At 36.3% G+C, this 16,358-nt stretch overlaps 1 protein-coding gene across 1 annotated transcript; it reads left to right on the top strand.

The window, feature by feature from the left end:
- Window positions 1-1,225: 1,225 nt before the first annotated feature.
- On the top strand, window positions 1,226-16,147 carry LOC149899861 (ribosome biogenesis factor Nop53). The gene is made up of 8 exons (XM_090113901.1): window positions 1,226-1,398; window positions 1,589-1,754; window positions 2,204-2,420; window positions 3,526-3,704; window positions 4,124-4,243; window positions 4,745-4,965; window positions 15,085-15,281; window positions 15,940-16,147. The coding sequence occupies exons 1-8, from the start codon at window positions 1,277-1,279 to the stop codon at window positions 16,125-16,127; spliced, it is 1,410 nt and encodes a 469-aa protein (XP_089970027.1). The 5' UTR covers window positions 1,226-1,276; the 3' UTR covers window positions 16,128-16,147.
- Window positions 16,148-16,358: the final 211 nt, after the last annotated feature.

Here is a 16,358-nt window from a genome sequence, read left to right as displayed (position 1 = left end):
CTTTCCAATGTGTATCGATAACGAAGTCATCATAAATGATTACTAACCAGCTGATTTTTTTATTTTCACTTATTTAATACTTATATAATAGGCATGACGACAGTATCCATAAATGTTCGAATTAGTGTTTTTAAGGGAAAATGTATAATATATAAATTAAAAATAGTGACTTAGAAATATTAAAAACATTAAGATTAATGAGATTATCAATAAAATAAAACATTGAAATTCTGCAGTCGGCCATTTTGACTGAAACACGCGTGACGTCACGTCTACGTAAACAACTCACAACAACTTCGCGACAGGTGTATTTTGTTGTTATGAATATGCTGAGAATACGCATTTTTATTTATTTTCTATTTTTTCACGTATGCTTTATCGACTCAGAACAGAAATATAATTGCGAATTCACGAATATGTGGTTCGGGTTTCTCCGCGTCAAATTTATACAATCATTTCATATTATTTTCTCACTTTGTATTTTTTTTTATGTAGATTCACATTGCAATACTGCACACCACTTATAAACTTTGAAATTAGATTCTATAACACTTTATAATTAAATATTTGTTTAATTTTACTTCGCTATGCATACAGATAATTACGTATTTACGTAAGAGTGACGTCACGCCTACGCCATGACACCTGTGAGCTGTTTTAGCACAGTTAATAAATATTTTTTGAAAAATGGCTTTTATCTTCGTTAAATTTAAGTATTTTAGCGAAATATAGGGTTTTTCTTGTTTAATAAACGTATACACACATTATGGAAGAGGTTTTGAAAATCTTTCGTCATGCCTATTCAACAGACATATTGTCCTACAAATTGCGTAATAAATATTTGAGAACCGTCAAATCAAAATTTTTTATCCTTGTTACCTCTGTAAGCTACCACAATCGAGAGTTTCGTACATGAAATTATTGGGCATCTCATCAAAATAAAGCTACTCACGAAAAATTAGCTTGATAGTAATCACTTGCAAAAATGGGCGATGTATCCCGGACTATAAAATTATCGTGTCACAATGTTAGTCTGCATACTCCTCCGAAACGGGTGGACCGATTCTCATGAAATTTTCTGTGCATATCGGGTAAGTCTGAGAATCGGCCAACATCTATTTTTCATATGTACCACGGGCGAAGCCGGGGCGGACCGCTAGTTATCTATATATTTCTTGACCGACAATCGACATTGACACTGACAGATGACAATTTCCTTCATTGAGTCAACCGTGCAGTGTGTTGTCCATGTGATTTTTAATAAAATTTATTAAAAATGATTGTTGAGAAGAAAAAGAAGCGTGTATCAAAAAAGAATAAAGCAGCGTGGCGTAAACATAGTGATATCCGCGATGTAGAAGATTTCTTAGAGGATCAGAGATTGGAAGAAAGATTGGGGTAAGGTTATGTTGTGATTTTGTTACGTTTATTTTTTTAAAGATAATTATTACCTATATTATAGTATTAAATTCCTCCACCCATCACATGATTCTATCAAATTTACTGATATTCAACGCTTGAAATGAAATGAAATGAAATAAATTGATTATTTAACGAATTACTGATTATTCTACGTTTACAATTTTAGGCGTTTTGATACAAAAAAAGATGAAGAGATATTTATGCTGGATACCGTCGGCGAAGGAAAGGAGGAGGAGAAACCAGATGTTAAACCATTATCTGCCAAGGAGCAAAAGAGAGCTAAATTGAATGAAACTCCAAAATGTTTTCAAATACTACTCCCATCTTCTAAGGTAATAATTAAAATTAACATTATTTGTCAGATTTTATTGTATGATATTATACATTTTTTTATGAATATAAGAAGCAGCAATATTGTTATTTTATTAGGCGGCTTATTTATGGATATACAGGTACAGTTTGTATGGATTATATAATTGAAACTATTTTCTTTATAATTGAACTAGCTGACCCAACAGACTTTGTCCTGTCTTCGAGCAAATTGTCAAACCCGTGAAGTTTACATGGCCGTTATGTTATTTCATTTTTCTTTTATATTATGGCGCAATTTCTTTAAGATTTTCTTTCATTAGATCTTTCTTCTCACAATAACAAACACATCTAAATAAGAATGATCAAAATTGGTCCAGTCGTTCACGCGTGATGCTGTGACCAAGGGAAACAGGGATTCATTTTTATATTTAGAGATGATAAACGAATGCCATTTTAATCATTGTTTTAGGTAGAGGATCCTAACAAGAAAAGGAATACTGTTAAAGCGACAGGATCTAAGCCGTCAGATTTATCTAAACTAACAACAAACAGGAAAATTCAAAAGGGAGTGTTGCAGAAACAAATTGAACTGACAAAGAAAAACATTAGGACTGCGAGGGAAAAGAAGAGGAAGGCTAAAACTATCAGACAAACGTTTGATAAGAACTTGTGGAGTACTTCGGATTGTAAGTAAATGATTATTATACTAGCTGTTTGCCCTGCTTCGCCTGTGGTACATATTTACGTTTTATCTTAAGAACCATCCTCGTACTTCTAGGAATATTATAAAAAAATAATTAACAAAATCAGTTCAGCCATTTTCAAGTTACGCGCTTACACTAATAAACACATTTTGCAATTCATTTTTATATTAAAGACTAGCTTCCGCCCGCGACTCCCTCCGCGTGGATGTCGGTCTTCGCGTGGATTGTTTATTTCTCCATTTTGAGTAACTCTGACAATGACATCTTATAAAAAAAAATTTAATCACATATTTGGGTTTGGTATCGATCCAGTAACACCCCCTGCTATTTATTTTTTTCAATAGTTTCAATGTACAGAATTGACCCTTCTATAGATTTATTATATGTTTAGATTTAACTAGCTTTCCGCCCGCGGCTTCGCCCGCTTTGTCTAAAACATAATAAATAAATTATATACTAAAACCTTCCTCTTGAATCATTCTATCTATTAAAAAAAAACCGCATCAAAATCCGTTTATACTATGTAGTGATAAGACATTATTGTCACCATGAAGAGTTGCTTATCAGTAGCTTTTCCGTGTAAACTTCCGATTTATATCTTCTAGGATTACATCTATTTTTAACACCATTTTATCAGCTTCATTTGTATGTTTATTATGTCGCTTACATATAATGTAATGTGTGTATGTAATCGATTTTAACACACTTTAAACATTCAGATTTAATTCCAATTTTGTACTATGATCAAGGATCAGTGACAATACAATAATTTCATGATTTAAGCATGTTTTTTTTAAGTTGGCGCAGTGGTAAAGTAACTGCCTATTGAGCCGATGGTCCCGGGTTTGATCCCCGGTCAGGGCAAATATTTGAGTGATGGACTTGATCATTTGTTCTTGGGTCTGGGTATTATCTATATATTTATTTATAAAATGTTATATTTATCGTCGTCTAGTACCCACAACACAAGCCAATTAAGGCTTGTGTTGTGGGTACTAGACGACGATACGACCTTACTGTGGGACTAGGTTGATTTGTGTAATATTGTCCTTTAATATTTATTTATTTATTTATATTTATTTTACAGTAGAAGCAAAAGGCATACCAGCTTCTCTTTGTGAAGAGTTCATATCACCAGAGGCCCAATTGCACAATGTTCACACAACGCAGCGCTTTAGGGCGAAGCCCCCGCTGCCGAAGACGGTAGTGACGAGAGTTGCTGTGGAGCCCCCGCACCCGGGCGTCAGTTATAACCCGTCATTCCAGGTTTGTTTTTCAATATTATTATAAAAACAGATACAGATACATGTACAGAATGTCTATGTGATTATGCGTTTGTATATTCTCTACTAGCTTATCGCCCGCGGCTTCGCCCGCTTTGTCTAAAACCAATTAAATTATATATTAAAACCTTCCTCTTGAATCATTCTATCTATTTAAAAAAACCGCATCAAAATCCGATGCGTAGTTTTAAAGATTTAAGCATACAAAGGGACATAGAGACAGAGAAAACGACTTTGTTTTATACTATGTAGTGATGTAGTCATTGTAAAAGTCGCTGCTATTTATGTTTTAATTTTTGAAAGAAATTGTGTATTTTGAAATAAAAAAATATTGATGTTTTTTACAATGATTTGACAACTTTTCTTTACAAACAAAGTTAATAAATTATTCTTAAATCTCAGGAACACCAAGATTTACTGCAGCAAGTTGTGCAGCATGAGGAGAAAATGATGAAAAAGGAAGCTCATCTTTTACGTGTTACCAATAAGATGTTCAGAAAGATTACACCACAGTCTAAACATGTATGTACATTATTTACTTAATAGTTATTTGCAGAACTGCTATTTTTATTTAAACACGCTCGTGTAGTCTAAGAAAAATCCGCATGGTTCCTGTTCCTGTAGGATTTACTGGATAAAACCTATCCTATGTTTTTTCTAAAGTCTCTAGCTGTCAGCAACATCTGTGTACCAAATTTCATCCAAATCGGTTCAGTGGTTGAGGCGCGAAAAATAGACAGACAGACAGACCAACAAACAGTTATTTTCGCATTTGATAACGATAGTGGAATTTTTGTAAAAATAATGTATCTAGTTTATTCTTATCTATCTACTTGTATGGTAATGGTAATTTCTTACATTGTTCTTTATTTTCCAACATTGCATAACATTTATAAATTTATTAAAATAAGTAAATGTAATTCAAAAAAGTTTATGTTTATATTATAATCATATAAGTAGGTAAAAGTCTATATACAATAATCTACCCTCCCAATTTTATATTTTCGTTTTAATTATTTCCAGAATCAATGGATAGAAGAAATGAGCGTAGGTCTACCACAACCTCACAAGCCACAGACAGACGAACATTCAGACAGCGATGGTGAATATAGAGCTATCAACCCGCCCGTACAGAACAAGAAGAAAGATCATAAAGCCAGGAGGAGGCAGAGAGAGATGATCGAGGAAAAAGAGAGGAGGAAACGGGAGAAGATCGATAAGAAGAAGATCACGGATCTTTACAAGTGAGTAAAGAACTCGAAACAAATTTAATTTTTTTTCATTTTTAGTCAGTTTGATTCCCGATCAAAGGAATTTTTGGAAATCTTTGAATGCAATTCTATTTCTTTTTAAAAATAAAGGAATGTTTCCTTTCATCAAAATTCTTTAGTATTTAAAGTACTTTCCCTCCAGGGCCCATCGAAAATTTCCACACTGTATACAGGCTGGAATTTTCAAAAAACACCTTATTTTCTCAGTATCTCTAGATTATCTTCAGTTTCTCTAGATTAAGGCATAGATTTACTTTCATTTACCAAGCTAAAGAGATTTCATCCATGTAATTGACTCTTACACAGGGCCGCGCCGACCCCCGGCAGCGCCTGTGTGCGAAACCTATGAAGCGCCTCTTTTTTACGAATCATCATAAAAAACGAATTTAATTTTTGAAGGAATATTTTTAATTGTTAATTTTGACTGAAATAAATGTTCTCCAGTTTTACAGTACTTAGATAATATTATCATTAATATCTAAGTGTACAAAACTGTGGAACATTTAGGAATTAGGATACTAAATAGGTAAATCCCGTTCGCTTCTGCTTGCCAATTACTGTTATTTTATTTTATTTATATATGAATAACAAAGAAGCTGACTTTTTTCTAAGAATAATAATACTAATATGACTATTACCTATACCTATGTTATGTTTTAAAAAAACAACAAGAGTCTTACATTTGCAAGAATACCTACAAATTATACAAACATTGGATTGGATTGGGATCCGAAGAAACGGTTCTCCGCTGGCCGACCGCAGGTTGTAGGGGGCCCAATTAGCGGGTTAGCCACCCGTGAAAGGCTGCCCCGCCGCCTGCGCATAATCCTGGGTTGGCCTCAACGTGCCGGTTGGCGACCGGATGAGAGGACCCGTTGACAATATCCAGGGGGTTTCGGGCGTCCCCGCGGTCTCCAGGCTAAGCTACCATCAGTGTCGTACCTGGTGTACGAGCGTAGTTCTTGACACTAGGCCTCGTCCAACTTCTAATTATTCCTGCCTATTCTCAACTCACTCTATTAAAATATGAAAAAAGGTCAAAAAGGAAAAAAGTGTACACAGCGGCAGCACTTCCTCTCGCTTAATGTGCACCTCTCTAACATTCGAGGATTACACTCAAATCTCTTACCGGTCCATCACCACCTTGAGACAGAAAAGCCTCACTTGCTTTTCCTCACGGAGACGCAAATCAGATGTCCTATGGATGTGTCATACCTTGGGTATCCTGGTTATCTACTGGAACATAAGTTTGAACCTAAAGCAGGAACCTGTGTATATATACGCGATGACATCTGTGCGCAACGACTCCGTTATCTTGAAGACCCAAAATTTTCAGTTCTCTGGATCTTGGTGCAGACAAAATGTGACAAAATTGTCTATGCAAGTATTTACCGTTCACATAATGGAGATATTGACACAACTAGGCTGTTCGACTACTTGAGCGAAACAACTGATATGGCCCAACTGCGCTTTCCGGATGCTGAAATCGTACTTCTGGGGGACTTTAATGCATGTCACCGCGAGTGGCTCTTCCCGTTCCAGAAAACTGACCATGCTGGGAGAGAGGCCTTCAACTTCGCGACATCATATAACCTCTCTCAGTTGGTCAACGAGGCAACCCGTGTGCCCGATATTGTTGGTCATACAGCTAATTGCTTAGATCTACTACTTACATCTGATCCGGACCGCTATGTGGTAGAAGTTTCCGCTCCACTTGGTACATCTGACCACTGTTTGATAAAATCTGTTTCGACATGCTCTCCTCCTGACCCTACAATCGGGGCCAAAAGGAGAGTATGGAGATACAGTTTGGCTGATTGGGACGAGATGAGAAATTTCTTCGCTGCTTATCCTTGGCGGCAGGTTTGTTTTTCTACTAATGATCCATCGAGCTGTGCGGATAATGTCATCGATATTATTCGTCAGGGAATGGAGTATTTTATACCCTTCTCTGACGTGTACATCGATGACAAAGCTCGACCCTGGTTTAATGCTGAATGCGCAACGGCAGAAAGAAATAAGCAGCGTGCATACCAAGCCTGGGCCGATGCTCGAATTCGCAAAGCTCCTGACCTCCACGAAAAAAAGAAAACATTCAACAAAGCTGCCAAACTCAGCAAAAAAGCATTGAAGAAGACAAGGTTTGACCACATTCGCCATATTGGACATAAATTAACCTCTTATCCTGCTGGAAGCAAGGCATTCTGGTCTCTTGCGAAAGTGGTTGAATCCAATTTGTCTCGACCATCAATTCCACCACTCCAAAAACCCGATGGAACACTTGCCCATTCTGCAAAAGAAAAAGCGGAGACCTTTGCTAAACTCTTTGCTGAAAACTCTCGCCTTGATTCCATGAATAAAACACCTCCATCCATACCAAATTGCGGTTCAGTTATGCCTGATATATCCATTAGGCAAAAGGATGTTCTACACATAACGCGTAATCTCGACGTGAACAAGGCAAGTGGACCAGATGGGATACCAGCTATAGTCTTAAAGACGTGCGCACCTGAATTGTCGCCGGTCTTGACTCGCCTATTTCGACTGTCTTTAAAGTCGGGAAAAGTTCCTAAGTCTTGGAAGCTGGCAAATGTGCAACCCGTACCTAAAAAAGGAAGTCGTGCGGACCCAGCTAACTACCGACCAATTTCGATAACCTCCATAATCTGTAAGATTATGGAGCGGTTGTTGAACAACCGGCTCCTCGCGTACTTAGAGACCCATGACATTCTCAGTGATCGACAGTACGGTTTTCGTAAGAACAGATCGACTGGTGATCTTTTAGTTCACGCCACACATCTTTGGGGTCAAGCCATTGAGAATTATGGTGAAGCGCTTGCTGTGTCGCTTGACATCTCAAAAGCCTTTGACAGGGTCTGGCACGCTAGCCTATTGAACAGACTTCCCTCTTATGGAGTACCTCCCGAACTTTGCGCTTGGATAGCTGACTTCCTTAGTGAACGTTCTATCCGAGTTGTTATCGATGGATGCACATCTGACCCATTTGATATAAATGCCGGCGTTCCACAGGGGTCTGTTCTCTCCACAACCTTGTTCTTGCTCCACATAAATGATATGCTACGGCCCAATGTATTTGGATATGCAGATGACAGCACAGTTGTGGAGAGTTACTTTTCCAATGCGCTTGCGTCTAGGGACTCGATTGAAGCTGAAAGAGAAGCCATGATTGTGCGCCTAAATAACACTCTAATGGAAATCTCCAATTGGGGTGATGCCAATCTAGTGAAATTTAATGCGTGTAAGACACAAGCGTGTTTATTCACAGCAAAAAAAAGCACACTCCAACTAACACCATCTTTTCGTGACGTGCCTATCGAAGTATCTGACCATCTTGAGTTGCTTGGCCTCTCCGTCTCATCGAACCTTAATTACGGTCATTTCATTGAATCTAAAGCTCAACTTGCAGCCAAAAAGCTTGGAATTCTGGCCAAAGTAAAGCAATATTTCACACCTGACCAACTCCTCAGACTGTACCATGCTCAAGTGCGGTCCTGTGTGGAATATTGCAGCCACATATGGGCTGGCGCTGCAAAAACCCATCTTCAAGCTCTAGATTCAATGGAAAAACGCGCGAAAAGACTTATAGCCGAACCTAAACTAATTACCAAAAGTTTTGGATCTCTAGAACACCGTAGAAGAATAGCCTGCCTTTCTATCTTTTACCGGTTGCACTTTGGTGAGTGTGCATCCGAGCTGCATAATCTTATTCCGCCATCTCCATTCCACTATAGAACCTCGCGAAGAGCGGCCGGCTTTCACCCGTTCGTAGTAGATATACCTCGATTACGCACTAAACGCTTTGAAAGATCTTTTTTAATTCAAACTGCGAAGGAGTGGAACTCCCTCCCGCCTTCTGTGTTCCCTGAGAACTATAATTTGGAATTGTTTAAAACCAGAGTGAATAGGCTTTTTCAGGACAGGCATCATTTGCGATCGACCGCATCCACGCTTACCACCAGGCGGGATCGCGGTCAAATGCCTGCTCTGTTATGAATAAAAAAAAATGTGTGCGTGTACTAGAGTACACACGTAAGAAGTGAAACTTCTTTATGACCTTATTTTTCAAAAAATAATTTACTATCTACAGTAATATTATAAAGAGGAAATCTTTGTTTGTTTGTTTGTTTGATTGATTGTAATGAATAGGCTCATAAACTACTGGACCGATTTTAAAAATTCTTTCACCATTCGAAAGCTACATTATCCACGAGTAATATAGGCTATATATTATCACGCTAAGACCAACAGGAGCATAGCCACGCGGGTGAAACCGCGCGGCACAGCTTGTATACAATATTACAGAAATACGTTAGTCTAACACGCTCGTCGTTTCGCTCCTTGCTACCTATTTAAATATTTACACCAGCCGCTGCTGCAACTCGCTCGCTTCGCTCGCTCGGCTCGTGCGGTAGTTCAAAAATCAAAAGTTAACCTAAGATGCTCGTCGCTTTGCTCCTCGCTACCTATTTAAATATTTACACCGGCCGCTACTGCAACTCGCTCGCTTCGCTCGCTCGGCTCGTGCGGTAGTTCAAAAGTTAACCTAAGATGCTCGTCGCTTCGCTCCTCGCTACCTATTTGAATATTTACGCCGGCCACTGCCGCGACTCGCTCGCTTCGCTCGCTCAGCTCGTGCGGTAGTTCAAAAGACCAAGGGAGACGCCAAAAAATTCGAGTTATATAGAGTTTTCAACTTATAAAGGATTTCGACTTAGGCGGATTTTGATTGGACATAAAGAGTTTGAGGTTTATTCTTATAAATATTGAATTCACAAAATCATAATTGAACACCAATCAAGCAAACACGTGTTAACGTGAGTCATAGATTTATTATCGTATACTCCTAAAATGTTTTCTAAGAAACAATACTGTACTTACATTGTCGGCAAGTTCTTAAAGGCGGTAACTTATTTTTGTTCGAACAATAGAGGTAATAAATATAAATTCCTAATGTCGAAATCTCGAAACAGTCAGAAATTAATGACGCACATAGTATATACATATTATGACAGAGGTTAAGCTTAATTAACTTGAAAAATAAATAACATGATCTCGCCCACGTGTTGGTGTTTTAAAAAATTCAATCAAAAACTGAGGTTAACTTTAAATACAATTTTAGAAAAATAAATACCACAATCAACATTCAAGTATTAGAAAAAATTGATACCATAATTCCACCCACGTGTTAGTGTATTGAAAAATACAATCAAAAAGTGAGGTTAATCATAAATAACTTAGAAAAATAAATACCATTATTACACCTAAGTATTAGAAAAATAGATGTAATTACTTATTTACTTTTTTTAGAAATTCACTGGAATTAGAATTAAAACAAACCCTTTGATTTTGCTGATCACTTTAATATAACATGTATAATGTATATAGTCACGAGTACGGCGTAACGCAAAAATGTCACGAGTACGGCGTAACGCAAAAATGTCACGCGCGCGGCGTAACGCAAAAATGTTACACAAAATTTTTGTCCACCCCCGATAAAGAAGTTTCACTTCAAAAAAAAAAAAAAACATTACTTAAATTATAATATTTCCACTTTTCTCGCTTTTTTGTTTGCGAAATCCTTAATAGTTTCATGTATGTCTATATGGTCTAGTATGGCCTCCTCTATGGATATTGTTGCTAAATTAGTTAATCTTTCCTGACTCATTGTAGAGCGCAGGTACCTAATTTTTTATAAGTTTTAATTTAGAAAAGGACCTTTCCGCGCTTGCTACTGTAACTGGCATAGTTAGCATAATTCGTAATGCTATGGTAATGTTAGGGCATACAGCTGTCAAATTGTTTAAATACATATATATAAATTCAAGAATTTTCACCACATCATTAGTTTAATTTTTTGAAAAAATGGCTGACAAGACATTAGGCGTTAATATCCAATGAATCATTTGCTGAAAGTTTCTCCTGTAAACGATGACAGCTAAGTACTTCTTAATCGACTTTGATCTTGGTCATCACTTAAATTAAATAAAAAATTAAACACGTCGTTGTGATTATTCAATAGGTAAATCAAATCTTTCATCTACGGAGGATAACGCTTGGTCTATAAAAAAAATACATTAATTTTAAAAGAGGTTTTCGGATCATTTATAGTGTGGTCTTCGTGTTCATAATCAAAACTCTTTGGAGTTTTACGACGTCTTAGGGGTCTGGATCTGGAAGTTTCAAATTCAGGTTCGTCGTCTTTCGGCAATTTTTTTGCAATTATTTCATACTCATACAAACTCGGCGCCTCTACGGTTTTAAAATAACTAGTACTTTTTCTCTGGTTCAAAGAACTGCCGCCGTTTTAACGTTGAGCTCGTAAGGAATGTATGTAAACTAAAACCCTAAACGTAAAATGAAACCATAAGCGTGAATAATAATAACCATTAAAATATATTGAGAGACTTGTTCAATAAGCGTTATAGTCTTATAGATGTTTTGTTGTTTACAAGGCCTATGTTGCGCCTATTGTACCTACTTACTTGTCGATACTCCACTACAAAAAACAATCATATAGGTAACAAAAATAATTTAGGTGGCAGTGGCGGCGCGGCGCCCCTATTGTCTTGGCGCCTGTGTGCGCCGCACACTTCGCACACAGGGGCGGCGCGGCCCTGCGGCCTTACACTCCATGCAATAAAATACACAATTTAAGAGCCCTTTGTACTGAAAGTTTAGGCATTTTAGGCACTGAGATGGCTCGCGCCCGCGTTGCGCAGGAGCCGGCGCGGCATGAACTCCGGTGACCTATGAAGGCGGGTGATTATGCCACAGTATAAATAAATCAGTAGTTCGATTTTATTTGCTATCGTAGGAATGTTGTTGATATATAAATTTACTACTTATCCTATACCATTAAACGAGCAATATTTGCATATTTATACAGGGTGTCCCAAAAAGTAGTGATATACTGAAGCTGGGAGGTAGAGGACTTAGAGGGCTATCCGAATCACCCCCATGTGTGTTATGCGATTTTTCGTATTTTCGGAGTTATTACATTTTTTTTCAATTTTTCATCTATCGCCGAGTACGATGAGATTTTTATTTATGGTGACGTGAATTATTGCGCTAGATGCTTGTTTTTTTTTGTGTGCTAAGCTGAAAGATAGGCCAATTCAGTATGGTAACATTTACTATCGTTAGATCTTCGAATGGAATAAAAAAAAGAATTAAATGCTATGAAAGATAAAATTACCCAGTATGTTCATAACTTCAAGGGCCCATAAAAAAATAAAATCACATAAAAAAGGTTTTCCATTTGGCTTTTAAAAACTTGCTCTATCGATCAGGTAGCTACCCTAAAAATTTCATTTTATTATTCTGAAGGCTTCAATCGAAAAATTGAAATCTAAATGTGGTAAGTGCAAAATTTTTATTAACATGATGATTATTAAAACCAATAAATAGGTGTTTAAAAATGAATTTTTTTTAAATAGCCCCGCTGTTGCTCAATGCAAGTGCGACATCACCGTAAAAAGTTGTCTTTTTAATGTCTGAATGCTCTTTTATCATTTTTAATGGTTTCTTCTGCTACTATGAATTTCCGGGTTATTTCGTCCAAATTGTGGCAGTCTCTCGTCTTTGTAGTATCCCCACGGAAAAAATTCAATAGGGTTTATGTCCGGAGACCGTGGAGGCCAGGCTAAAGGGCAAAAATACCCTGAAAGATGGATTGGTCGTTGCAGCCTGCGCATGCGCCGGTGACGCCTGCTTTAAAGCCTGGCCTCCACGGTCCCTCGAATAAACCCCATTGATTTTTTTTCAATGGGGATACTAAAAAGACCTCGGCTACTTGAGAGAATGCCCCAATTTGGACAAAATAACCCGGAAATTCATAGTAGCAGAAGAAACCATTAAAAATGATAAAAAAGCATTCAGACAATTAAAAGACAACTTTTTACGGTGATGTCGCACTTGCACTGAGCAACAGCGGGGCTATTTAAAAAAATTCTGGTAATTAAACACCTATTTATTGGTTTTAATGATCATCATGTTAATAAAAATTTTGCACTTACCACATTTAGATTTCAATTTTTCGATTGAAGCCTTCAGAATAATAAAATGAAATTTTTATGGTGGCTACCTGATCGATAGAGCAAGTTTTTAAAAGCCAAATGGAAAACCTTTTTTATGTGATTTTATTTTTTTATGGGCCCTTGAAGTTATGAACATACTGGGTAATTTTATCTTTCTTGGCATTTAATTCTTTTTTTTATTCCATTCGAAGATCTAACGATAGTAAATGTTACCATACTGAATTGGCCTATCTTTCAGCTTAGCACACAAAAAAAAACAAGCATCTAGCGCAATAATTCACGTCACCATAAATAAAAATCTCATCGTACTCGGCGATAGATGAAAAATTGAAAAAAATGTAATAACTCCGAAAATACGAAAAATCGCATAACACACATGGGGGTGATTCGGATAGCCCTCTTGGTCCTCTACCTCCCAGCTTCCGTTCATCACTACTTTTTGGGACACCCTGTATATTTGTTTGTATATATACAGTGTGGAAATTTTCGATGTGCCCTGAATGGAAAGTACTTGAAATACTAGGGATAGCAAATTTTTCTGAAAAGAAACATTCCTTTTTCAAATTTTATTTTATTATTCAAATCGATAGAAACAATATAAAAGATAATTTATTGTTAATTTCTCGTAAAAATTTTTTGGTCTATTTTATACATACATTTAAAGTTTAAAATGAAACTCTCGTTCTGGATACATTAATTTATTTTCTTCTGAAAATATTGGTAATAATAATTTAAAGTAAAACAAATAAAAAAGGCAAAATAATAATTGAATATAAGTATGTAATAAGTAAGTTAGTGTATTCTAAATTTTTGAAAATCTTTGAATGCAGTTCTATTTCTTTTTAAAAATAAAGGAAATTTGCTATCTCCAGTATTTCTAGTACTTTCACCCAGGGCCCATCGAAAATTTCCACACTGTATTTACAAACAAATATATTAATATGCAAATATTGTTCGTTTAATAGTATAGAATAAGAAGTTAATTTATATTTACAACAATAATCCTAGGATAACTAACAAAATCAAACTACTGATTTATTTATACCGTGACATGCTCGCCGTTTTACTCGCCGCTCGGTTCTAATACGCGAACGGCGACTGCAACGTGGTCGGGAGCAAAACTAGCACAGGTCCTCCCTCGATAACGTCCGGCTGGACTCTGGCTGCACTGACGTGGTGCGCGCGAGTCGCATTTTACGTATTATATTTTATATAGAAAAAAATAAGGGCTAAATTAAAAATCTATCCAAAAACTTCCCTGTAAAACCTGATTAGTAAATGAAATGTCAAATTTTCATAAACATAGCGTTCCCCTAATTCTCATAAAACTGATTATGCTTTTAAAATCGATGTTACTTCTGATTTTTTTTTGATCGAGTCAAATGTTTAATATTGTGTTTTTATCCAAAAAAGTCACTAGATCAAACGTTTATCTGTGCTATATATTTTTTTAGGATTTTAAATATGATGATTTCTATCCAAAAACCATGATTTAGAAACATACATTTCGGAGCAGGGCCCCTTAACAGATTGTATTACGTTCGATTCGCGGTTGTGACCATAATGAATATTCGTAAATGTTTGAATCCAGTTTTCTTCTTTAAAAAGTAATGCAATATGTTCCTTGAGTGAATTTTTTTATATACAGTATTTTGCCACGGATCGCCGAATGTCGCTGGTTCGAATCCTGCCGCGTGATTAATTATTATTAGCTATTCTTAAAAAAATTAAAAAAAAATCCATACTAATATTATAAATGCGAAAGTAACTCTGTCTGTCTGTCTGTTACTCAATCACGCCTTAACTACTGAACCAATTTGCATGAAATTTGGTATAGAGATATTTTGATACCAGAGAAAGGACATAGGATAGGTTTTATCCCGGAAATCCTACGGGAACGGATTTTTCTTTGAAAACGCGGGCGAAGCCGCGGGCGGAAAGCTAGTTCTTAATATTTTTGTCTACAAAAAATCCTTCTACCAGAACTATTTCAAAATAAAGCAATTTTAAACTCTGTTATTATTTATTATTCCAGGTTACGCAAGCTCCAAGCGTCCATTACTAAAAAAGAGAAGCGTCTCGCAGAAGAGAAGAAAAAGAAAGAGTGCAAAAAGAAAGAGTTAGAAGAAACAGCACTACCCGCACTTAACGCGCACAAGACGCCCAAGAGGGAACCAGACTTTGTCCCGCCGGAGGAATTGTCGGGCGATTTGAGAACGCTGTCTGCTAGTAGTGAGTTTTTTATCACTAAAGATAATTTTTTATGTTTTTTTTCTTTGCAATTATGTGTTTTTTTTAGGTATTGCGATTAATTTTTGGTAATGATGGTTATGGTAAATAGTGGTTTCCTTTCGTATATTCGAACAAATGTATGTATAAAATTTATTAATAAAAATCCTGAGTTTTTTTGTAATTGTACAAACAAAATTTAGGGATACTATACGTAAGAGTGTTCAGCAGTATAAACATATTAATATAATTTAATGAAAAGTTTTAGTTATTTAACATTATAGCATATGTAGTAGATACAATTCTTAGGTAATCAGCCTTCTATGTGACGCATTATATGTCTCTAGTAAGAATAAAAAGCAAAATATCCTAATTAAAAAGCTTACCAACTGACCAATCCACTGAATTAAAATAATTTCTCTATATAGTTTACTAGCGGTCCGCCCCGGCATCGCCCGTGGTACCTACATGTTTAAACTATCCTATCTCTCAAGTTGGATCGAACTGCACATGGTGTGCCAATTTTATTATAATTGGTTAAGTTGTTAGGAGTTCATTGAGGACAAACATTGTGACACGGGATTTATATATATTATATAGATTTATTAAACAGCAATCTTCAGTAAAATTACCCCTTTTCTAAAAATAACCCTTTTTCCAGAAAACCTTCTCCGTGAACGTTTCGAGTCGCTCCAAAGGCGCGGAGTTCTTGCGGCTTCCAGGGTCATGATGAAGAAGAAACGTAGAGTCAAGAGCTACTTCAAAGCAGGTCATAAGGTCACCGACCAGGATGTCGAGAAATATATGAACAATATCGATAAAAAGAACAAAATCACTGTGTCTAAGTAGTGAATAAATTTTTGAATGAAGTTCGTTTTTTATTTTGTATTTATTGACCTTTGTGAAATGAGTGATATCTATCTCTAAAATCGTACGCTCATGTGATAATTAACTTAGTACGAAAGCATAGGCATAGGCGTTTAAATTGTTGTTTCGTAAGGTTTCGTAAATAATAAGTATGGTTATTTTTTTCATACACTCACACAGTAGACTAATAAGAACTCCTTTTCTCTATAAAGA

The sequence above is a fragment of the Colias eurytheme genome, chromosome 20 (genome assembly GCF_061535395.1).
Source record: "Colias eurytheme isolate Ceu_HAF_F1 chromosome 20, ilColEury1 Martin Lab GWU primary, whole genome shotgun sequence".
NCBI classification, from domain to species: Eukaryota; Metazoa; Arthropoda; class Insecta; order Lepidoptera; family Pieridae; genus Colias; species Colias eurytheme.
Note: the sequence above shows the minus strand (reverse complement) of the source record. Positions and strands in the feature narration are given on the sequence as shown.

What these genes read in the sequence shown, in the direction of transcription:
- LOC149899861 (XM_090113901.1), top strand. Translation starts at nt 1,277, where the DNA reads ATGATTGTTGAGAAGAAAAAGAAGCGTGTATCAAAAAAGAATAAAGCA. An exon ending in AGATTGGAAGAAAGATTGGG is followed by an intron (nt 1,399 to 1,588) that starts GTAAGGTTATGT and finishes TTACAATTTTAG; the next exon opens with GCGTTTTGATACAAAAAAAG. An exon ending in GTTATAACCCGTCATTCCAG is followed by an intron (nt 3,705 to 4,123) that starts GTTTGTTTTTCA and finishes CTTAAATCTCAG; the next exon opens with GAACACCAAGATTTACTGCA.